This window comes from Acomys minous (genome assembly GCF_964271855.1).
Source record: "Acomys minous genome assembly, chromosome: 6".
NCBI classification, from domain to species: Eukaryota; Metazoa; Chordata; class Mammalia; order Rodentia; family Muridae; genus Acomys; species Acomys minous.
Window position 1 is genome coordinate 84,181,806 of NC_140487.1, and position 25,511 is coordinate 84,207,316.

The 25,511-nt window shown below is 45.2% G+C and overlaps 1 protein-coding gene across 1 annotated transcript in view; it reads left to right on the forward strand.

The window, feature by feature from the left end:
* Positions 1 to 25,511, forward strand: part of C8B (complement C8 beta chain) — a 37,045-nt gene that overhangs the window by 1,828 nt on the left and 9,706 nt on the right. Inside the window, exons 2-9 of the mRNA XM_084787245.1 lie at positions 4,379 to 4,535; positions 10,408 to 10,549; positions 12,950 to 13,091; positions 14,405 to 14,537; positions 15,765 to 15,962; positions 20,120 to 20,360; positions 22,205 to 22,333; positions 23,622 to 23,785. Coding sequence (XP_084643371.1) covers positions 4,379 to 4,535; positions 10,408 to 10,549; positions 12,950 to 13,091; positions 14,405 to 14,537; positions 15,765 to 15,962; positions 20,120 to 20,360; positions 22,205 to 22,333; positions 23,622 to 23,785 — 1,306 coding nt within the window. The remainder of the gene's footprint in view (positions 1 to 4,378; positions 4,536 to 10,407; positions 10,550 to 12,949; positions 13,092 to 14,404; positions 14,538 to 15,764; positions 15,963 to 20,119; positions 20,361 to 22,204; positions 22,334 to 23,621; positions 23,786 to 25,511) is intronic.

The following is a 25,511-nucleotide window of genomic DNA, read 5'->3' on the forward strand; positions in this document are numbered from 1 at the left end:
GTTCTGCATCCTCCTTCGTGGTGCTGTGAGGCTCGTGGTCATTTCATTTGCTCGGGTCACATTGTCATGTGGCCCTATTGATCATTATTGGTTGTCACTTTGCTCCAGGCATGTACTGTCATCCTTGCAGTCATCGTGTTTTATATGGTTGTAGAAAGAAGGGAAAACTGAGGCTTGAAGACGGTGTGACTCTTTTTTTTTTCTTTTTATGGTGTGACTCTTGAGGCCACTCAATCCATTTGTTGGGGGTGGGCGTGGGGGGTGTTGTTGCAGAAATAAAACATCCCCTCTGCTTCCTGATTCCCCTCAACACGCAGTCCCCTCCACCTGACTTGCTGGATACCTAGGATGTTTCTCTTGGACGCACACTTACCATGTTGAGATGTTGCTTTAAATTCCACGTCTCCAACAGCAAATGACAGAGAGAAATGGGAAACCTTCCTTCTCCGCCCCCCCCCCCCACATACACACCCAGAAGCCACCTCCCTCCAACAAAATGGAAGATGCTGTTTGCACAGGGATGCAGCTGCTGAACAAATTGAGTGTGACAAGAAAGTTGTTGTGTCAGGGCATTTCCACAGAAAGCCAAAATATATTGACGTGCCCCATCCATATAAGCTGAGGACTGGAAATTTACTGCTGACCTAATCCTGCTCTGCTTGATGGATCCATCTTTATTTTGATCAGAGAAGGGGGAATAGGAATCCTGGACTCAGAGTGATGTGTCCTAAGGCTGGCAAAAAAAAACCCGTTCTGTGCACCCCAAAGAAAGGATTGTCTGTGCCAGCATTTCCTCAGGAGGGGCATCTTTCTGGTGAGGTATAAAAGGCTACTTATACTAACACTTTTTTAAATTGCAGACTTTGTTGTTAGAATGTGAATACCTCCAAAGAACCAATGATATGCAAGGGATGTTCTAGGAGAGAACATGCAGATGAGAGAAGGGAGCCAGGTCCCTTTAGGAACCAGTGTGGATCTGGTCCACGTGGGTGGTCAGGAGCCAGATGCAGAACAATGCACAAGGCCTCAGCAATGCACGGGGAGGTGAAGCTGCACACGGCACGTTGTGTATGAAAGCATTTACAAGACACTGGAATGACACACAGCATGTGTGTGTGACAGCTGTTGCCTCTGAAGAAGATGGAAAACAAACAGGACTGGGGCTGGTGTAAAGCTCAGATGCCTAACTGCTGAAAACACCTTTTAGTTAAAAAGTCCATGCAGAGTGTGGCAGAAGATTGACAGGGGTCAATGTGGGTATGGGGCCCTGAGTGATTATTAATTTTCAGTGCTTCTTGAGGCACTTTTATGTTACAGAGGAGTTGAGCTTTGCATTTGTGTCTGTTAATTGCATGTTGGGCTTTCATTATGGCACTTCCATACATGTGCGTAATATACTGTGACCATATGCAGTGCCTCTATTACTCTGTCTTATCTGCTCTCCCCATATGGAGGCATTTCGGCAGAAGCTAAGCCAGTGTGTTTGTCTCGGTACAAATCCCTCGGGATGGAGGGCGCGCATAGATGCATGTAGAGGCCTCAGTTGGACCTGTCGTTAGTGCAACGCCATGCCACTCTCCAAATCAAGATGGGACTCTCGACACTTAGCCTTTCTTTTAGGATTGCATTTTGTAACACTAATGAACCACACTTTTACCCGATGTAATTTACAAACTATGTATTCAGCTGATTATTCCATTATATTGCCACCTCCATAATGGAGATTGGGTGTAGAAATGAGAGATCTGGTGGTTATAACTACTTTTCGCAAGTTCCTTCTGTAAGCCATCATCTTGCTCATTAATGTGTTCTGAAATCTTGGAGAGGAAAATAATTGTGACTCTTAATAGCGACTGTGCACATTACTTCTCCACTCGGCCTCCACTGTGGCCCCGAATCGGGTTGATACTTGGAATAAAACAGTGTACTCTGCTTTGTAGTTGAAATAGGAAGAGGGTACCCCGCAGAGCTGTCAAATACATACTTAGGAGAAGCCAAATCACAGACAGTATTGTTTTGTCAAACCCCAGCAAATTAGTAGAGAGGAGCCCTTCAGAGGGTCCCAGCTGGCGTGCAGCATCCTGCCTCAGTAACCACTTTCAAGTACCCACCTGTGGTTTCCAGTAGAGTCTTTGACCTTTTGTTAAAGATCCAACTTTACTAGGCAATTGATTTTTTGCTAGTCTCTGGGGCAGTCATGGAAATGGAGCTCACAGTAGTTAACATTATCCTCCTTTTAGGACTTTTGCCAAGTGAGAATGTGTTGGTAATGACCTTGTTTGGGGTGACATCCTGTGTGCTTGACAGTGGAAGCTTTGTGATGTTTCCCCTAATGGCTTAATCTTAGAGACAGGGATGAAACAAGCCTTGCAGACATCTATGGAGTGGTGGAAGGTGACTGGAGTGTGTGTATGTTCAGGATCAGGCCGACCTAACTCTTAGATCCCACAGCTGGTTTCACTGCAGTAGGCATGCTGTGTCTCTCTGAGCCATGTCAGCATCTGTCCAGGTGAGGACACTCCATGGTTACCTTCCAGCACATCTGTGGGATGGGATGAAAGCCTAAGAAAACACATCCTAGATCCTCAATAAATCTTCACTCCTTTCTTCCTCTCACCTCCTGTTTAACTTTAAAAGAAGCACAAATTACAAGGGAATCTTACAGTGATATTCATACTCATGGGAAGAGATTTTAAAAAAAAACTTCATAATCCACCTACCATGGTCTAAGTAGGAAAACTGAAGCTCACACAGAGGAAATGAGTTCACTCATTCACTTGGCTCAGCTGTGTGCCGGGAACTCAACACAGAGCCTGCCTTACACTTTAGATATAGTTCAGTTCCCATGTTGCTTGTCTGCACTGAAGGCACGACTCCTCTGCCCTCTGGCCATTTCCAAGGTTCGCTCATCTCCACGGATGCTTCATGCCCTGCCTGGCTCAACCCGATACCAGCTCCCCTCCTCTTCTGCATCACGAGTGGCCCCTAAAGCACATTTCCTTGGTGTGGTAGTTTGAATGAGAAAATCCCCCCATAGGCTCAGGTATTAAATACTTGGGTCCAGCTGGTGGTGATGTTTGGGTAGTCTCAGGAGGGGTGTCACTGACGGAATACGTACATCCCTGGGGCCTAGGTTTGATGTCATGCCTGATGCCATTTTCAGCTTGCCTTTTTCTGCTTCCTGCTGTGGTTCAAGCCCTCAGTTTCTACTCTAGCTGCTGTGTCTGCTGCCTGCTGTCTTACTCCCTTGGAAATGTAAATCAAATAAACCCTTCTATAAGTTGCCTTAGCCATAACGTTTTAGCGCAATGACAGAAAAAGAACTAACATACTTGACCCACTTCTCTCAAAAAAGTCCAGTCATTTCCCTCCTTAGTGTCCCATGATCAGATCTGTATCTCTAGCACAGATTTCAGACTTTCCTGATTTCAGACCCAGGTAAGAACTGTGTCCTGAGTGAGTTTATGTAGACATCCCACGGGCACCAAGAGCTTAGCCTACTTCCACCATCTTCCCCAACATCTCTGTCCTCCTGGGTCCCCACCACCTAGGTATTCAAGGATGCCAGCATCAGCCTACATGCATCCCTTTGTCCCATACCCTTCCAACCCACCCATTTGCTGACCACTTTCTACCACTTCCACCTGAGCACTTACCAATTTCTCTAGCCTGGCTCAGCTTCCCTCACCAGTCTCTCACCCTCTCTGTAGCCTCCGGACACCATTAACTCACACCTACCCTCTACACACCCAGCCCTGGCCATGAAGCCTGCATGCATTTCACTATTGCCTGCCAGGCTAAGAAGCAAGGGATGTTTCTCTGTGAAGTACACCCCGTGCCATATCCCCCTGAAAACTAATATCTTCAATATCAATTCAGTATCTCGGCAAATGTTTCATGGATTTTTAATATGAAAAAGCAGCACATAGTCCAAACCCCTCCATCTCTAGAGGATAAAAAAAAGAGGCTCAGATGTAGGAAGTAAGTTACCGTGATTAGATTCCCCATGTATCCATAGTCCATAAGGCTTTGTTAAGGGCTCACCTGTCAGACTATCACTTATAATCCAGAAACAGCTGCAGAAGGGAATACATCTCAGCTACTGTGTGGAGGAGGAAAAGGAAGTTCATACAGACTGGAAATCAGAAGCCACACGGTGCTGAGACACTGTCTTCTACCCAGAGCTCAGTACTCCACCAGCGTAGTCCTAACGTCAGGCACTTCCTGGGGGACTCAATAAATATTAACTAGTACTGAAACGATCACCTACCTACCTTGTGCTCATAATCTGATCTCTGTTTATTGGATGGATAATTGATGGGCGATAGAGAATGCAGTTTCTTCACGATGCTCATCCTTCTCTTCCAATCATTTTTAGAGGTGAGAAGCTCGATTTCTTTGGGGCAAATGCAGTCAATGGGAGCCTTGTAAAGAGCAGGACAGTGCGGAGTGTGGATGCCGGCCCAGAACCTGTTGACTGTGAGCGATCCAGCTGGTCCTCCTGGACTGCGTGTGACCCCTGTCAGAAGAAAAGGGTAAGATCCTAGGGCTTGGATGAGCACTAAACTTCTGGGCAGGGGTGGGGAGTAGAGAAAAAGGCTAGTCACAAACGAGCCTGGCAGAGGCACTGATGCTGGTACCTGGCCATAGTCTACCCTTTAAGGTCCTAGCTGTTGGGGTGGCCCTTCTTTTCTCTATGTTTTCAACAGTAAGCAGATGCTCCGTGTGGTATTCCAGTGCTTTCCATACAGCTGTCTCTTAGCAGCTTCCTGCCTCTGACCTGCCCTTTCTATCCATCATAGGCAGGGAAGCAACCACAAAACTACATCTACCCAGTCTTTCCCCAGATGTGCCCTAAGGATCAAGGCCATACCTCTGCATCACCTAACCTGGCCTCAGCTCTCCTATTCTTCCAGCTGCGTCCCTCCCTCTTGGCCTCTGCTCATATTGGTTTCTCAGCCAGCACTGACCTTCCCCGTTGCCTTCACTTACTAACATGACTCAGGACTTGAAACCCTGCTCAGGGAAACCTCTTCCGTGAAGCCTTCCCTGACTACCCATCAGCCCCAGCTCTGCTCAGACAAAGCAACTTTTACGTACTTCTTTAGGGCCCCTCTACCCTATGCCCTAGCACATATCGTACTGTGATTCTTGTCATTTACTGCCCTAAACATTCAGTGTTCTCTCAAGTGTGCACGATGTAACAGGTGCTTCGTAAACCTCTTATATGTGAGCTCATCCTGTTTTCTGACATTTATACAAGGAAAAGATGGTGGCTGTCGTCACGTGTTCTGTTAGATTGGTGAATGGAGACCTCGAGCAGCTAAGTGGCTTCTTAGTGCCCTCTAGTAGCAGATGCAAGCCTTAGCTCAGGCCATGGGGTCCTTACTGACTTCTCTGCCTGTAAACCTAGTCTCTGTGGTGCTTTTCCCTCAGTTCCCTTGTAACGGGAGAGCCGACTCAGGACCTTAGCTCTGAACAAAGCAGATGCGTCAGAAAAAAGAGAGACAGAGAATGGTTGCCATCCCCTTGGCTCCTCAGGAACCCAGACCTATCATGGCAAAGACTCTGAAGAGGCTGAGGAAGTTAGCCCAGGACAATTACCCAATTAATTGGATCAATGGGGAGAGCCAAGCGCTATCGTTCTCTTCCCAGAGTAGGCTGTCTTGCTGAAGTTATCAACATTGATCCAATTATCTGGATAATTGCCTCCTCTGCACCATGAACCAGGACTGAGCATGAGCCAGTGAGGCAGCCAGAGCCTCACTCAGCTAGCATCAGCCCTGCCTGCAGGCTCCATGCCTGGTGCACGGTGAAACCTCTCAACCATGACCAGGTGTGTTTCCTCCCATCTTTCCATCCTCCTCAAAGCCATTTTGTCTCCAGAGCCTGGGGCTTAGTCTTATGGGAGTCTCCTTGTGGATGTGCAGCTTTACATTTGTGCTTATTTGTGGAGTATCCTTTTATAACTCGATATCTATATGTACTTTGTAAGGATCAGGCCAGAGTAATATTAGCCTTTCTGTCACTCAAACATGATTGTTATCTTGTGCTGGCATGTAGGGAAACGTCAACATCGCCCGCCTCCTTGTTACTTTGAACTGTACAATTATTATGGATTTATCTCTTGTATTATAGAGAATTAGAACCACTATATACAGTGTTTTGATAAGCAACTCTCTCTCTCTCTCTCTCTCTCTCTCTCTCTCTCTCTCTCTCTCTCTCTCTCTCTCTCTCCCTCTCATCCTTCCAAGCCCCTAGATTCTCTACTCCTGTGATAAAGTAGTTTTGCTTCTACAAATGAGTGAGAACCTATGATTGACTTTCTCTGTCTAGCTTATTTCCCTTTACACGATGTTCTCAGAATCCATCCATGTTGCCACAAAGGCACAAATGACTGGATCATACTTTTATAGAAGACTAGTATTTCACTGTCAATCATACCATTTAAATCCATTCATCTCCTGATGAACATCTTTGTTGATCTCTTATTTTGGCTATGGCGAGTCTTGATGTAATAAATATAGTTCAAGTCTATTGTTGACAAAATGTCATAATTTCCTCTGGATATATATACTCAGTATTGAGACTGTTGGCTCATATGATAAATCTATTTTCAAGGGTTTTTAATTTTTAAATTTTCTCTTCCTCCTGCCTTCTTTCCCTTTCGTAGATCCTCCAGTACTGCTTCCCATAATCCACAATGGTTATATTAATTTATAATCCTATGGACAGGGTACAAAACACTTCTCAGCACTTCTGCCATTTGTATATTATCATGTAAATATAATTGTAGGGAACATATGCCCATTTTAAACTCAGATCATTAGAAATGTTTCTGCTCTTTGAATTCCTTATATATCCTGGGTATTAGCTTTTTGCCGATATTTCCCTCCCTCCTTGTATATACAGACGTCTTCTAGTATGATCTAATCCCGTTTGCCTAGCTTTGCTTTTCTTGACTAAAGTATGAAAACTTTTGTATCGGAAGTGTTTCCCCTATGGTTTCTTCCAACAGTTGCATAATTTAGGATCTTATATTATATCTTATTATTACATTTTATATTAGAGTTTCTTTTTTTGTTTTGTTTTTGTTTTGGTTTTAGTTTTGTTTGATTGAACGGTTTTTGTTTGTTTGTTTGGGATGGTTTTAGCTCTGTTTTTTTTTTTTTGGTTGATCGGGTTCTGTTGTTGTTTGCCCTGTCTGTCCTGAAACTCACTCTGTATACGAGGTGGCCTCCAACTCAGAGATGTACTTGCCTCTGCCTTCCAAGTGTTAGGACTAAAGGCATAAGCCACCATACCTGGAAAGTTGGTATTGTATATAAGAGCCTACCTAGTTTCGGTCTTCTATAGATGTGTGTCAAGTGTTCATTTGTGTTTCTCTGTGTGTATGTTCATATGTACTTGTGTGTGCACGCACAGATGAAGAAGTCATTCATCAGCTCCATTTACCTTTTTTGAGATAGGATCTCCCACTTGCCTGAAATTGCCAAATGAGCTAGACTGCCTGGTCAGGGAGTCCTAGGGTTATGCTGTCTCTGCCTCCCTACCCTTGGCGCTTCAAGCTCACACCATTACACCTGGCTATTTAAAAGTGGGTTTCACGGACTGAGCTCAGATGCTCATGCTTGTAAGGTAAGCAAGTCACCTACTGAGAGATTCCTCCTTGTGTACACGATGCCCAGAACCACTTTTTTTTAAGAGATGGACTTTTCTAGAGTATATATTCCTTGTGTCTTAGAAAACTCTGATGGCCATAAGTATGTGGATTCATTTCTGGATTTTCTCTCTGTGTCTACACCATACATTTGTGATCACCCTAGCTTTGTGGAATGCCTCAAAGTCTTGGGTTGTGATGCCCCTTGCCTTATTCTATTTACTCAGAATTATTTTCATTATTTTGGATGTTTTGTGGTTCTATATTAATTTTGTGAGTTCCCCCCCCCCACTACATCTGTAAACACTGTAACTCATGCTTTTATAGGAATCTCATCAAGTCGCTAATTACCTTGGGAAGTGTGGACATCTTAACATTACTTCTTCTAATCTGTGAAAACAAAATGTCTCCTGTCCTCTAAGGGTTTTTTTTTTTTCATTATAATGATCTGTTACTCTCTACGTTAAATTTATTTCTACCTATCTCATTATTTTGAGGATGCTATAAATAAAATGATTGTCTTAGTTAGGGTTTCACTGCTGGGAAGAGACACCATGACCACAGCAACTCATATAAAGGGAAACATTTAATTGGGGGCTGGCTTACAGTTTTAGAGATTTAGTGTATTATTGTCATGCTGGAAAGCATGGTGCTGTGTGGGCGGACATAGTTCTGGAGGAGCTGCCAGGAGTTCTACGTTTTGATGTGCAGGCAGCAGAAGGAGACTGTGTGCCACATTGAACATAGCTTGAGCATATATGACCTTAAAGTTCACCTCCACAGTGACACACTTCCTCCAAGGCCATTCAGATGCATGACTGTATGGGGACCATAGCTATTCATATGACCATGATGGGTTTTAAGCTCTTTTTCAACCTGTTTATTCAAAAGTACAAAACGCTATTGGATTTTGCATGTTAATTTTATGTCCTGTAACTTTAGTGTATGTATCAACTGCAGCAGTGATCTGGCGGACTCTTGAGAGATTTTTGTAGACAGGATCAGGTCATTCTATTGACCTGCTGCAACTCCCCCTTTCGATTTATCTGCCTTTTATTTCTTTCTTCTGCTTGATTGCTCTCCCTTTCACTTGCAGTTCTATGTTGAGTAGGCATGCTATCTTGTCGCAGATTTTCAAAGATATACCTTCAACTTTACCCCATTTAGCATGGCATTTTCTGTGGGTTTATCATACATTATATGGAGATAGGCTTCTTCTGTAGTTCATTTGGTGATGGTTTCCTGGTTTTTGTTTGTTTGTTTGTATGTTTGTTTGTTTGTCCCTCAAAGTCTTACAGGCCTATGTCTTCCTTCAAAGAAGAGTGAGACTCCAAGGACAGGGACTGTACTCCTTTCTGTGTCTCCAGAGTCATCACAGTATAGATGTCCTACAATGAGTATCAGTGTCTTATGTCACTCTGAAGTGGGGACACTCTACTGATTTGCCACCCAGTGTGAACACTTCCTTCTGTTTTGCCCCCCTTATGCAGCCTGGCATCCCTGACTGCCTGCCCGCCTCTGTCTCTTTCCAGCTTCCCTAGTCTCCTTCTTATACCCCTCTTACAGTCCTCTTCATCCTTAAAGAATCCATCTCTGGTCTCTGGAATAAGAAGACACATCCTTTAGTCTCTCAGTTTGACCCTAAACCTTCCTCTACCCAGGTTGTTCTTGGCCATCCTGTTCTTGTCCCCTGCATCTGCCTGATACTACTCCTCAGTGCTCACATCTCAGCCTCGATGTCCTTACCAGAAGCCAGTTTCTGTCTCTTCCTTTTGCATTGGGGATTTCACTATGAGCTTAAAGGGTACTTTGCACCAGCCCTGTCTTGTTTCCACTGCACCGTGTTGTCACTGCCTGGTGCCTCCTGCCACCGTCAGTGACCCTCTTCTTTTGAAGGCAAACCGGTATGCTTAATGATGATTTAAAAAACAACAACAACAGGCAAGCAAGCAAAAATACCTACCTTTTAAATATGAGATAGAGTAATCAATAATTTCAGAATAAATAAAGAGGAAGAGGGACATAGCAATATTGATTCCTAAAATAGTGGATAATTTTTAAAATGACAAGAAACTGGGTACCTACTTTGTGCCTGAAAAACATGAACTTGAGCTAACATATAATTATATATGACATAAATTAGTACATAATTCATAATATGTAATGTGAACAAATCTGTAACATACAACAAAAATTCTAAACTGTACTTTTAGGTAATTCATTGCCCCCTCCCCCATTTTACAGATGAGTAAATTCAGATTCTAAAGGCTAAGCTACCTGCCTGACATCATACAACTAGGAAGTACCAGCATCAGCCGGAGCTTCCAGAGCACACACTTCTTCATCTGTATCACAATGATGCCTTAAGCAATATGTGACAACATATGAATCCCACATTGGAATAATAACGCTGAGAGTTAGTTTATTGTTAAACTAACTATCGGAGCCCCTTTATTAATGTTTGATTCCAAAGCCCAAGCCTAGTTCACCCACAACAGATCTTGGTGACCACAGAAGAGACAAAGACTCAAGACTAATCTCCCAACCTCAGGGAGAAACAGTCAGAAAATTGCATAGGACCTCAATGTATGTGGTGAAGAGAACACAAGAATTGGGCAACAGCAACCAGCCAACTGTATGCTATCCCAGCACCCCAGGTTGGTTGGTAACCATTGGTATACAGTGTCCTTAGCTCCTGCAGTCGCTGAGGTCCTCTCAATAGGTCCCTTTGTTTCTGTCTGTTACAGTATAGACATACTTACTTGCTCCGGCCCTCTCAGTTCCATGGGGACTTGTGTGACTTCTCCGACAAAGAAGTTGAAGATTGTGTTACCAACCGACCCTGCAGAAGTCAAGTGCGATGTGAAGGCTTTGTGTGTGCACAGACAGGTATGAATGTATGTGGGAATGGGAAAATAAGCTCGAAAAGCAGAGAATACTGTGTGACGATGAAGGTACAGACATTTATGGTTCATGAAGATCAGGATTACAGGTCAGGGGACTCCTTGCCACAAACCTGGGTGCTATCCCATGAAGGCATACCTATGGCAAGGTAGCATCATTGTTATCCTCAATTTTGCATCATAAGAAATCAAAGCTTGGATTGGTTCCTTGCCTCAAATCACCCAGCAGGTCAGGGGAGGAGCTGCAGCGAGAATCTAGATGCTCAGCTACATTCAGTGACGTAAGTGAGGTGTGCTGGAATCGGAAGTCCTGGGTCAGGCCTGATTCTGATGGTGTCGTCCCAAAAATCTCATCTATCCTTTTTGGATTTGGATTACACCAGCAGAACTCAAGTGTTGCATTAGATACTTTTCTATTGCTAAGACACCCTAACCAAGACAACGTATAGGAGAAAGAATTTAATTGGGCTTCCGGTCTCAAAGGGTTGGGGTCTATGATGGTAGAACAAAGGCAGAAAAAACTGGGAGCTCACATCTTGATCTGGAAGCAAGAGACAGAGCTAAGTGAAAATGTCAGGAGGCTTTGAAAACCGCAGAGCCTGCCCCCAGTGACCCACCTCCTCTACCAAGGCTACACCTCCTAATCTTTCTCAAACAGTTCCACCACCTCCACGCACATGAGCTTATGAGGGACATTCCCACTCAAACCATAACGGTGATGTTAATACCTTATGAGGTAGTCATAAACAATAAATATCATGTGACAAAAGGAGGTAAAAGCTTTGTGTCACACATCAGCTCTGCTGTTGCTCTCAGAGCCCTGAGGTGGAGTAAAATGTGCCCAAACCTGAAACAGTTAAGAGGTGTAAGTGGCATCACGTACCAATGAAAGGCTTTGGAGACATGGGCCCTGCCATTCGCATATCTTTTTTGTTTAATAATATTTTTTACAAACACATTTCTATTATTATACACATGTAAAATAAGCTACATAGAGCAAGTAGAACCATAAAACAATCAGCAATTATATTAATATTACATCCACAGTGTTTTGGCTATTTGTATTTGGCAACCTTGTAGAGAATATGTTCCTGTTCTGGTGAGTCTAAAATTCTAAAATTCTGAATGTAAATCAAAATCTGTCATATCTCATCTCTATCCTCTGAAAGACTCCAACCAGAGCGGGGGGATCAAACGGAACAGATATTGGGTCTAGAAGCTGGACTCTGGGCAGAGCGCTGAGGGAGATGGGAAGATGGGCAGGAGGAAGGGAACAGCACACAAATGAATGTGTTTTCCCAACTTACTCACTCGGCTTATCCCAGTAAATCTAGATGTCTCCATTTCTTCAAGTCTCTGGCACAAACAGGTATCCTTCACCCTAAAGTATCTGGAGGGATGTTCCATTCACTGTACCATTGTGGATTGTGGTCCAGGGCTTCCAAATGAGAGACAGGGATAATCACAGTGATTTCTGGGGCTTACCGCAAATGTAAAATTTCCAACCAATAAATCTGAGAGACTTTTTTACAGTATACCCAAGGACTCATTATGGCCAGCGTTCCATGGTCTCACCCAGAGCCATAATGGCTATTCATGCGGGCTTTAGTTTAAGTGCCTTGTAAGAAACATTTGAAGACCAGGTTGTTATTTTTCTGCCTTTTATAACCAAAAGACATTGGTTTAAAATGACCCAACATGTCTAAGGAAGCAGAAACACCTGTCTTGTGGGCTTTATCTCCCCAAGAACGTACAAAAAAAATTGTGGAGGAAACAAAAGTGATACAGATGATGGTGCTAAAAGTAATGTGGATTAGAGAAAGGATTCACGATTAGGCAGGTAAAGGTCCTAGCTGTGCTGTAAATATTTACTTGCAACGTGCGCTTGGCTCTCTGAAACACTAACCCCAGCCCTGATCCGCTTTTGCAGTACTTTCCACAAATGGATTCTATTTGTAGTCACTCACTTGAAACACCTGGCTCATGGTGGGGACACTATGATGACTGGGGCCTGCACTTTACAGGAAAGGGAACTGAGGCAGGAGGTTGGGTCACAGAGGCAAGATGGCTTAGCTGGTGCTACTCAGAGAAGGGGTTGTTCCATGCTACCATCCTGGCAGCCCACCTGTTCCCTGCTTCTTAGGCACATTGCCTTCACCTTCACAGATGGTTCCAGAGAATCTCTCCTCAGTGTTTTCAAAACTATGGCACTGAACTCCTTCAAGGGGAGGTGATAAAATGGGGGGTGAGCTGTTAGTGTCATTTTCAGTCAGGCTTGCTACATGAAGACTGATGAGAACAGGTGCTAAAGGCCACACGCCTGGCGGCAGCAGTGCTCAGCCTCTCATCACAGCCGTGTGAGTCTAGTCCCCTCTCTCCACCCCAGGGAGGTGTGTGAATCGCAGACTCCTCTGCAACGGGGACAACGATTGCGGAGACCAATCGGATGAAGCAAACTGTAAGAGGGTTTATAAAAAATGCCAACAGGAAATGGAGCAGTACTGGGCCATTGGCATTCTGGCCAGTGGGTAAGTTGATACAGCTGTGTTGGGTTGATGGGACGGCTAGACACGGGGGTGGATAGGGACAGTCACTTGCTTTTCTTTCTGGGCTAGAAAGGATGTAGTATAAGTGGGTGCCTCCATGTGTTCTCTGAGGGCAATTCCATCTTATTCCAGAATCGCATGCCATGAACAGACATGGGCCACGGGAGGGTTGATCTAGGAACACTAAGACTTATTCAAGGGCTGGAGTGAGCCTTAGTTTTTACTCTCACAATCTGCTGTTCCGGGTGCATTCTAAGCACAGCTCTTGAATCCTATAGACAACTTAAGTCGTTGGTCCTATCTAGTTCTATGTCCCTAGTTCCCAGCATCCACCATGCAGAAAAGAAAGGATTTCTGGGGCCTTTGGAAACAAGATAGGTTTGTTTTCCAAGTGTGTCCCAGCTTCTGGAGATATAAGCACTGGTCCACTCTTCTGCAAGGACAAAGGAGCAAGGTCAGAAAGAGCCAAGAAGACCCAGCATTCACTCTGCTTTCTTGACACATCCTTGCAGCATCTTAGCCTGTAACTGGATGAGTGAACCCATTTCTTTATGCACAATAAGAATCATTATAAAGAATGCCACTGGAAAAGAAGGCAGTAAAGCTGTGTTCTCTCTAAGTAACTGCCAGTCTTCAAAGAGAAACTCCTCACTTGGGTGGGAGTGCTTCTCAAGGCATCACAAGTATCCACATCCAAGATAGGAAAAGTGATGCTCTCAATAGTTAAGTGAGCTCCAGGGGTTGGTCACACAGCTAGAAAGAAGCAGGGAAGACATTCAAAGTCAGTAGTAGGGCCCAGCAATGCCTTTAGGAGAGCTTCTTGCCCTGGAAGGAGAAGAGTACACTGGCAGAAAGACAAAGGGCCAGAGACAGGCCTGTGCAGGTGTTTTGGGCTTGGTCTGAGATGACCGTGCTGAGGTGGCGGGTCTGGAGAGGTGGCTCAGTGGAGAAGAGCTCTGGCTGCTTTTCCAAAGGACCAGGGATCAATGTTTAACACCCACAAGGTGGTTCACAACTGTCTGAGGGGATTTGATGCTCTCTTCTAGCCTCTGCATACCATACCAGGCATGGACATGGTGCATAGACATACAGGCAAGCAAAAATCCATACACAGAAAATTCAATAGCACAAAGATCAAAAGGAAGGGGTTGAGTTGATATGTATCAGATTCCCATGGCCTCAAAGATAGAACCAAGAGGTTTGAGTTTCATTCCACAAAAACTGCTAATTTCCAATGGAGATGTTCCAACCCCACAGCCTGAGTTTTCCCCCCTTGTTTTTTGCCCTCCTTCCAGGATAAATCTGTTCACAAACACTTTTGAGGGCCCAGTTCTTGATCATCAGTATTACGCTGGCGGATGCTCCCCCCACTACATCCTGAACACCAAGTTTAGGAAGCCGTACAACGTGGAAGGCTACACTCCACAGGTAAGGGACAGCGAGGTAGTCGCTGCCAGCAGTGAGGGACTTGCTTGCTGAGCATGCTGCGGCCTGCCAGCTGTGCAGCTTTTACATACCTCTTCCTCTTGGCGTCCAGTGTCTTCTGGTACCAAGCAGGTGGACCCTAATACAAGACCTTGTGCTGACAGTGTGCTGCGTGTAGCAACATCAACCAGAGCTGTGATGGTTGTATGACAGTTGTCGATGGCTATGCTAAAGACAGAGCTTAGGATGTGATAATCACATGAGTGTACTGGCCTGTCAGCTTGCTGCCTATGCAGTCCTAAATGCCCAGAGCCTCTATTTTCCTATCTCTGTTTCCTGATTGCCTCAAGTGAGACAATCAGTGAGGTCATATGGCTAAGTGGGCATCATCGCATCTGCTGTCACAGAGAGTTCTCGGCTCATGCTCTCTGTCCCCATCACTACCATGTCCCTCCCAGCAAGCCAGTCATTGATGTAAATATTTAAGTTATAAAATGATGCACTCCTGGGGCTGGAAAGATAGTTCGGTGATTAAGAGCAGTTGCTGCTCTTGCGGATGACCTAGGCTTAGTTCCTGACACCTACATCAGGTGGTCCACAACCATCTGTCACTCCTGTTCCAGGGGATCTGAAATTCTCTTCTGGATTTTGCGGCTGCTCTTATTTACACACACACACACACACACACACACACACACACACACACACACACACCTGATTTGTTCCCTTCATTCTAACTGCCATGCTGTCCCAGAATGGCCACCCCTCCTCCTTCCTCTCTTGGCTCATGTTTGAAGTACACTATAGACCAGAACAAGAGACTGAAAAACCTCAACATCCCAGTACCACAATGTTCTCTTACATCATCTACCCATTCCCCTGACTCTTGCATCTTCTGCTTCGTGTACCAGCATCCAGGCACTTGCTGAGAGCATCCCACTTGGCTTCATACCTCTGCTCAGGACCAATCCACAGCCCTGGACACCCCCACCCCCTGCTTTCCCGCCAACTGGAAACCCAAGCCAAACTCCCACCTCTGGCCATGAACCACAGGACTGAATAGGTCTGCCTCTCCTGCTGGGCAGGGGCCTGGGGATGCAAGCTGTCCTTGATATTCTTATGTTTCCAGAGTCACTAGCTCAGCTCTGCCATATAGTAAGAGCACAGTGAATATACAATGATGATGGTTTGAACCAAAGCATATTTAAAATACACTTTTTCTTTCTATAGACCCAAAGCAAATATGAATTTGCACTTACGGAATACGAATCATATTCAGATTTTGAACGCAATGTGACAGAGAAAGCAGCCAGCAAGTCTAGTTTCAAGTTGGGTTTTAAATTGAAGTCGATCGTTGAGTTTGGATTTAGTGACGAAAGCAACGAAGGCAAGCATTACATTAGCAGAACCAAACGGTTCTCCCACACTGTAAGTACCTGTCTCGCGCTTTTATTTATTTACCTTTAAGTAATGTTTTCATTTCCTCTTAGAGGGTTTCATAAACATATTTGATCATATTCATTCCCCTTCCTGACTCCTCGAAGATCCTCCCCCTACCAGCCCCTACCCGCCCAACTTAAAGTTCTCTCTTGTTCTTGAAAAGAAATCAAGCCGGGTGTGGTGGCGCACGCCTTTAATCCCAGCACTCTGGAGGCAGAGGCAGGTGGATCGCTGTGAGTTCGAGGCCAGCCTGGTCTACAAAGTGAGTCCAGGACAGCCAAGGCTACACAGAGAGATCCTGTCTTAAAAACACACATACACACACACAAAAACATAAAAAGAAAAGAACTCAGTTTATTGCTTTTAAATATATGTATATTCTTTTATGCCCACAGTTGTGTCTGTGTTCCACATTATTCCTGGTCCAAGTAAACAGTAAAATTTCCATTATCCTTAAAATACTCTCCTAGATCATGTCTTAGTCTCACATTGACTTATCCTGTAGTGTTATCTTCTATTTTGTTGTTGTTGTTGTTGTTGTTGTTGTTTTGTTTTTTGGGGTTTTTTTGATAAGCCCTTTCCTTTGGTTTTCAGTTAACAGACTTGCCTGTGTGAAACCTATCTGGAGAAATTTCAACCCACTGCAACTTCTTGTCCTTCTCCTTCTCCCTCTCCTCCTCCTCCTCCTCCTCCTTTTTCTTCTTCTTCTTCTTCTTCTTCTTCTTCTTCTTCTTCTTCTTCTTCTGTCAATCTGGAATTGATCCAGCTCTTCTAGGACTCCTTAGGCATCTGCCGGGGGTGCCTTTACCATCACCCCCTCTTTCTCCTGATTTCTTTCTACCTCTTAGTTTCTCCCAGGCCTACTAGCCCAGGTTCCTTTGCCTTGTGCTGCCCTGACACACAGTGTGACTCCCACCTTGCCCTTCATATGCGTTTGTTGCCCTAAACATGTCCAAAATACTAATCTAATCACTGTGTTTCCTTGGTGACCACGAGGTGAGAACAAAGCAATGGGAGAGGGAAGTGATTGGGGTGATGTGTTAAGGAAATGGGTGATAGGCAAATGTGAGACTTTGAACTCTGTGGTAAAGAAAGCACATATTTTTGACAAGTCACTGAGGATGTTCAATTTAAGAGTGATGTGATAGGAAATTAATCCAACTAGATATGGAAGAAAAGAGACCAAGACCTAAAGTTTGCAATGATTTATATGAAAACAAAAGAAACTGTGAGGGGCTAATTCCCAGAAGGAAACAGGGGTAAGTACTAAGTTGTCTGTAACTGTCTCACCTCTGTTGACTCATCTTACGGGACAGAACTGTTTCTTTCCTCTCTAGACAGGGATGGCACACAGAAGGCACTGAGCTTTGGGCAAGACAGACAGAACAGTCACTGAGATTTGCTTTATTACAGGGGGAAGCAGTGGGTACCATCATGAACTTCTCCTGCCCACTTCTTATCTCACCTCCCCCATCCAAGTAGCCAGTTGTAGAAAGGAAACATGTTTGTCACCAGACACGAGCCTTGGATCCTAAGACAAACTCTACAAGGCTCTTTTTGTTTGGTTAAATGTATTTTCTGAAAAAAAATCAGGTATCTTTATGGTTTACAAAGGGATAATTTGTTTCATGTATGCAATATATAATGACCAAATCAGAGTAATTAGCATTTCTGTCTCCTTAAACATTTGTAACTTTTTGTGTTGGGCACTTTCAAATTTGTCCCTTGAAGCGTTTTATAAAATATGTGACAAGTTGTTATTGCTTTCATATTCTCAGTCGAGTGAGAGATGTAAGCCTGTAAGCAATAAATCACTGTTAATCATTTATATCAGCTGCAATATAGCATAGCATATGTTATACAGGAAATATGAGCAATGTGCTATATAAGCTTAAAGAAGGAGTGCGTGTCTGGGACCCCCAGGGATGGTATTTAAAAAGCAAGAGCCAAACAGGGGGCTGGAGAGATGGATCAGAGGTTAAGAGCACTGACTGCTCTTCCGAAGGTCCTGAGTTCAATTCCCAGCAACCACATGGTGGCTCACAACCATCCATAATATGGTCTGGTGCCTTCCTCTGGTATGCAGGTATACATGCAGGCAGAAAACTCTATAAATAATAAATAAATATTTTTTTAAAATAGAGCTAAACAGGGATTTGAAAGACAAATAAACTCATGTCCAGAAGAAAAGGAAGAGCTTAGAAGCAGAGGGAACAGTCTGTGCATAATTGTATCATGCAGAGTTAGGGATCAGTTGAGAGCTGAATTAGGGCTGATATGCAGTGTGCCTGATGGAAAAACCCACGGGCGCAGAAAGGAACTCTTCAAGGTCAGGGCAGCTGACACTGGTCAGAGTGCTGGTGAATAGGATGTGAAGGGTATGTCTCCAAAGTAAGAGAGTCGATTACATCTGAAGGCAACGGTGAGCTCAGGCACCCATGTTTGTCTGTCTTTGCCTGAAGGAACACAATCATAATAGTACCAGAGATTTAGGATCTTGACTCTGACCAGGGCCCTGGAAACAGGTTTGCACGGGGGAAGTTTTATATTAAGATGTCAACTTAAATAACAATCAGAGGAAGGCTCAGAGATCGCCTTTGTGTGTTTGGGAACTGCGGAGCCTTGCAATGGGAATGCATGTGCTATCCTAAGCTATGTGTGTTCTCAAGGGAACTGAAGTGAGAAAGGTTTCTAAAAGCAAAAAAACAGGGCAGATTGCAAACAAAATCCTTGGCCACAAGGTCCTAGCACTGTGGGTGATGCCATTCTGAAGCCAGGCAGCTTCTGGAATAAAGGCCCCTGAAGTAGTGTGGTTTTGTGTAAGGTGGCTGTGGCTGTCTTTCATGGCAGCTGCTATTATTAGCCAGTCATGAATGGGAAGTCTTTCTTCGTAACCTCCAGGGCTGATGTGTTTTTACTTACTTACCTTTTGTTAGGGCTGACGCGGCCAACTCCATTTTCATTTTGACAGCTTTCATAAAGCTGCAGGGAGGAGAGAGAACCTAGGAGATTTGGAAAAGGCGTGAACCAAGTGCCCAGTGACTGCTGAGGCAGTCATAGTGGGAGAAAAAAAAAAAGAAAGTTCTGAGCCACTGAACAGGACTACAGTGAAGTGACAGCAGGCCAGGATAGAAAGTGAGGGGTGGGGTTTAGGGACAGTGCAGTCAGGGCGGCACAGCTCTTTAGCTGAAGGACCTGGGTGGGGTAGACTGTGCCCCCCATTTCCACCATCCCTGCGTCCTCCTACACAAGGAATGCTCATCTCCCAAAGACACCGTCTTCCCTTAGATATCCTAAATAAACCATAAGCTTGAAGACTCTGGGTGGTATTTGTTTGTTTGTTTTTAGTTTTTCAAGACAGGGTTTCTCTGCGTAGCCCTGGCTGTCCTGAAACTCACTCTGTAGACCAGGCTGGCCTCTAATGTAGAGATCTGCCTGCCTCTGCCTCCTAAGTGCTGGGATTAAAGGCGTGAGCCACCGCCACCTGGGTGGTAGTGGTAAAGTCCATCTTCTCCTTCGCTGGCTCCACCAGCACTGTCTATGCCATACCTCCAGGGGACATCAGACTTTGCCTGAGAAGGACCAGAGCAAATAACTGAGGCTTCCCACAATGCTGAGAGAAGAGTCTCGAACTCTGCCTCTTTAGTGTGGCAGAAACTGGAGACAATATGTAAATGAATAGGAATGGTTGTGTTCGCAAAACGAGAAGTAGGTATGTTCTAGAGGCCGCGGTTTGCTGACTCCTGCCTCTGTCACCTTCCCAGGGCACTGCAGGACTTGAATGGTTTGGGGTCTTGTTTTCATAAGACATAGTTGGCAAATGGATGAGGTGTGACAGTTAGCAAACTCTCCCTCCATTTGAATGGCCTCAAGTGGCCACATTCACCCTGCAGTGCAGGTGCCTGACTCTCCTTCACTGTCCTCGTGTCTTCCTATAACCAGATCGGTGCCCGTCCAAGCCAAAAAAGGATGCTAGAATATTTATGAGAATTCAAATCCTCTCAAAGAGACCATCTTCCCTCAGGTGTCCTAAAGGGATCATAAGTATGATGACCCTGGGCGGTATTTGTAAGTTCATCTTTCCATTTGTGATTTCTAACTGCAAAGGTCTGTGGTTCTCCGCCCCCCCCCCCCTTTTCATCTAGAAAAGCAAGTTTCTGCATGCACGCTCTGTCCTCGAAGTGGCGCATTACAAGCTGAAGTCCAGAAACCTCATGCTCCATTATGAATTCCTTCAGAGGGTGAAGAGCCTGCCCTTGGAGTACAGCTATGGGGAATACCGAGATCTCCTTCGTGACTTTGGGACCCATTTCATCACTGAGGCCGTGCTTGGGGGCATCTATGAGTACACGCTTATCATGAACAAAGACGCCATGGAGCGAGGAGGTGCACTGCCCAAGGGACACCTTTCCTGGCCAGCAGGGAGGGATGCGTGATATAAGAGTTTACACCAATGCTTGGGGGACGAGTCTTGAACCGTGCTCCCTCTTCTTCCCCCTGAGCTGGCTGTCCTTCCACAAAGGACTTGGCCACGTAGCTGCCTCTCCTTGGGTTGGCTGTGTCAGTCCTCCCAGTCCAGCTCTCTCTTTGGGTGATCCTCCTTCCCACAGATAATGGTATCCAATCTGATCCCAGCTTGTGCACTGAGTCATCACACATGCATCCTAGATCACCAGGTCCCTGGTTTCTTCTATAATTTCCACATCTCAGAAATGGTCCCTCCAGCCACCCAGAGGCACAGGCCAAAAGCTTAGGCATCAACCTCAATTACTTTTCCTTCTTTTCTATTCACCAGCACATTCCTTCGGATCTACCTCCAAATTTTATTTTTTGTTTTTCTTTTTTCATTTTTCATGGGTTTGTGTATGTGAAGTTTTTTTTTTCATGTATGAGAGTGCATGCATGTGTAGGTTCATATGTACATAATTGCACATGTATGTGGAGGTCTGAGGTTGATGCCAGAAGTCATCCTCTGTGCTCTCCCACCATATTAACTGGGGCGGAGTCTCTCAGTCAGTGCAGAGCTGGCTGGTATGGTCAGTCTCCCCAGCCAGCTTGCTGTGGGGATCCCCTGTCTCCACTGCCAGGGGCTGCAATTCAGTCAGACAACCGTGCTTGCCTGGCCTTCACATGGATTACTGGGGATCCGAACTCTGTTCTTCATTTTGCCTCTGAGCCACCTCCCTAACCCTTATACTGATTTTTACAGTTAGTACCATAAGCTCACCCTGTCACCAATGCTTTATTCACTCTTGTGAACATGAATTTCAGACAAATCTTTGAAGTGATTGAAGCAAGCCCCAGGGAGTAAAATACCTTGGGGAGATAGAGGGTGGGAGGAGGTGGGACGGAGACCTCAAATAAATAGGAGAAGTCTGTACACCCCCTCCCCAGATGCTTCCAGGCCATGTTGATATGCATCACTTCAACCAAGTAATGCAGACCTTTTCCCCCTGTAGCAAAGACTGGGGAAATGTAGATCTGGGAAGGCAGGGGTGGAGCTAACCCTGTACCCACTGGAGCAGTCACTAAGTACCTGTGCTGGCTAGTCACATGTCATCTTGACACAAGCTAGCATTATCTGAAAGGAGGGAACTTTACTTAACCAAATGCCTTCAAAAGATCCAGCTCTAGTGCATTTTCTTAATTAGTAATTGATGGGGGAGGGCCCATCCCATTGTAGGTGGATCCAGTCCTCAGCTGATGGTCCTGGGTTCCATAAGAAAGCAGGCTGAGTAAGCCATGGGAACAAGCCAATAAGCAGCACCCCTCCATGGCCTCTGCATCAGCTCCTGCCTCCAGGTTCCTGCCCTGCTTGAGTTCCTGCCCTGACTGCCTTCGATGGTGAACTGTGATGTGGAAGCATAAGCTGAATAAACCCGTTGCTCCCCAACTTGGTTTTTTGGTCATGATAGACCATAGCAGCAGTAGTAGCCCTAACTAAGAGAGTACCCAATAAGGAATCTGGTCTTCAAAGGACAGCTATTCTGAACACGTGACCTCTTTGAAAGCTGCAAATATCCTCAGAGATTTGGAGAAGGGGGCTGGGACAGGAACTCAGGCCTGATCTCCATGGAGTCTCTCTCCTGTCCCCTGTTCTTATTATCTTCAGATTGATGACATGTCTGGACCCCTATAATATCAGGACATGTTAGGGTTAGAGTCAATCACAGAGAAAGGGACAGAGTGAATTGCCTAGTAGGGCATGGATACCTTCTTTCTTCCTTCAGATCACACACTTCAAGATGTTTCTGCCTGTGCTGGAAAAGGTTTCAAAATTGGTGGTACCATCTATAAAGTCTATCTTGAATTGGGTGTGTCAGAGAAGAAATGCAGTGACATTCTGAAGGAAATCCAAGGTGAGACAGGGTAATGTGACTTCTGCCCTTACAGCCTCTCTCTCCCTAACACCATTGGTCCCAGGCTTTCTTTAAGCATGGGATATTCCAAGGCATTTCAATGGATATAATAATCTACCTAATAAAAATCTTCCTACTTCCTACTAGTATAATGATTACACACATACCCCCACACACAGAAAGAATGAGGTTGGACTCCCATTTTTACAGTGAGCAAGTGTAGTAGGTAAAAGGCAAAAAGACCAATGGCCAGGCTGGAACCACAGCCTGAGTGCTTCAGCAATCATGGTGCAAATAATATCACTTTGCTCTGGGGCTGAGAGTCACCCTGGCTGGAGACAGAATGCTGGGGACCAAGGCAAGGTGGCAGAGACTGGGCCTTACCTGAGATAAAGCATGCCAATGAGATTAGGAAATCTAGCACACCACCAATCACAGGGCAGGAAATGCCAAGCTTGAGTTGGGGGTTAAAGCTAGCCTTAGTGTAGAGTCAGGGTCTGGGAGCAGATCCTGGTGTGTGGTATGGGGAGTTGGGAGTCAAGCATATGTGGAGTAGGAATGAGGCTAGAGGGCGGTGCTCCGATCCCAGCTCTTCTGCCTACTCTCAGTTGTCTGTTCTGCTTGGCCTGCCACGTGAAGAATCCCACTGTGGGAACAGTATACAGTAAAAAACATAAACACAAGAACTAACTGCTAGCCTGGGGCAGACCCTTGCACTTGAGAGTGGGTTGCTGCTGTGGTTGATTACTTGTTCACTGTGATGAAGCTGCAGGTGTAAAATATAGGCGCTCTTTTAAGAAAGCTTGTACCTTAATCCCCACCCAGGTCTCTGAGCAGGACATGGCCAGCACCCACAAAGCCCCACTAATGACAGTGCCTCCCTCCCTGTCTGCCTACATATTTTCCACCCTATCTTCTGTCTTATATCTATCTGCCATGTATTTGTCATCCTCATGTCTATTTACCTATATCTTTCGGTATATCTATCATTTATGTACACTTCTCTCTGTCTATCTCCCATATATGAATTCAATAAGTGTCATTTGTGTATGTTCAAGATGAATCTCCCTTCCTTGGTCTCCTCTTTTGTCCTATGCATGATTGGGTAAGTTTCCACTTGCCCAGGGCACCATCACTTCCCTATGGTCGGGAACATGTCTTCTTATTCTCCCGTGTCTCCCAGACAAACTCACTAAGAATCTCAAATGTTGGTTTAGCTGTAGTAAATTCCAAGGCACAAAAGTAGAATTTTTTTTTTATTCCATGCCACTCTTTCTATCCGTTCCAGACAGAAATAAGAGGAGCACCATGGTGGAAGACTTGGTAGTTCTTGTGCGAGGAGGGACAAGTGAGCACATCACCTCCTTGGCGTACAAGGAGCTGCCAACGGCTGAACTGATGCAGGAATGGGGAGATGCTGTACAGTACAACCCAGCAGTCATCAGGATCAAGGTACACGTACCCACGGTACCCACTCCACCTCTGTGTAGGACATGGACTCTGAGAGCTCTGAGAGTCTGCAGTGAGATGTATAGGGAGCGTGGAGATCATCAAGGCACAGGTCCCAGTAGTGAGTCACTTGCATTATAATAGAAAACAGGTGTGAGGTGAATAGGTTAGAATACAGCACGCCATGCACCAAAGATCCCGAGTTCCTCACTTGGTCCCCAAGTTACTAAGGGGAGCATCTACCACACTATAAGAAGATACCGGAGCTGGAGAGATGGCTCAGTGGTTAAGAGCGCCACCTGCTCTAGAAGAAGAAGAAGGAGAAGGAGAGGAAGAGGAAGAGAAAGAGGAAGGGGAAGGGGAAGAAGAAGAAGAAGAAGAAGAAGAAGAAGAAGAAGAAGAAGAAGAAGAAGAAGAAGAAGAAGAAGAAGAAGAAGAAGAAAAAGAAACCAGACGAAAACAAAGACATGCCTAGATGAAAGAGGCACCTAGGAAGGGCAGCGAGTCAGCAGCATGCATCCTCATATCTTAGGGTAATGCAAGATGTAATAATAATAACTAGTGTGTTTGGAGCACCTACTGGGTTCACAAATCTGCTGGGACATTAGGAATGTCACCTAGAGTGATGCTTTCAGTGGTCTGCAAGTTAAATGTGCTTGCCTTCTTGTCACAAAGACAAGTCAAGGGCCAGGAAGGTCCTGTCCGTCTGCAGCTGTTCAAGAATCTGTTATGTCCAGACAAGAGAGTCTGGTCTCTTTCCTCCCCCTGTGGGCTTCGTGAATAGAGAAATAATGATTCTAACAGCCTACTCCCACACGAGAGGAATCTTGCAACTGTAGGTAAACCAAACAGATGCTTGTTAGAATAGGACTGTCACACACATCAGCAATGGTAGGTCCTTGCCTACGGGGACATCTGCACTGTATCCATAGCACACTTTCTATCACTGTCTTCTTGCTGGTGCCTGTACTGTGGTTGATGGACCACTGTCCACCCCCTGAGAGTTCTCCTTGCTGTTAAGGAGGGAAGTAGGAGGCTGGTCCTCAATGAGAGGCTCTGCGGTTCTGACCCTAAAGATTTCCCAGCAAGGCCTGTAATTGTGTGTCAGACACATAGCCCATCAGAACAAGAAGGCTGCTGTTCAATTCTTGCCTTTATATTTAGTCACTAGTGACACTCAGAGCACAACCACAGACAACCACAAGAGAGATACAGCCAGCCATGGGTTGCAAGGCAGCGCCAGAGAGATTCAAGCTTTACTGATGCCAGGGTGACACTGGACAGCATCACATCCAGGTGTGAGAGAGAACGGGGAGTTTAGAGGAAAATAGGTATCTGAATTTTAGCTCTGGACAATAATATCCTATCTGGTATTTGTTAACACTGAGACCTAAGGAGGATGGCTTGGTTACCCAGTGAGGACAAATGTACCTATCTGGTCTAGGGACTATTGAAGACAAATGAGTGATGTCAAATGGTACATGATAGAAGTTAGTGTTTTGTGGAGCACCGCAGGAGAGAGGCAGAAGTGTAGAAGACTTCTGTGTACCTCTGTGCATCTGTCACCTGCTCTTCAAACATGAGTTCATCCATCCCCTGTTTCATGCACTCTCTCTGGTCTCAGAAACTGCAGGCTGCATCATATGGTCTCGGAATACAGCCTTTCTACACAGGCAGCCTCCCAGGAAGCTAGAATGATGGCTGATTTTCAGGACAGCAGAGCCCACTG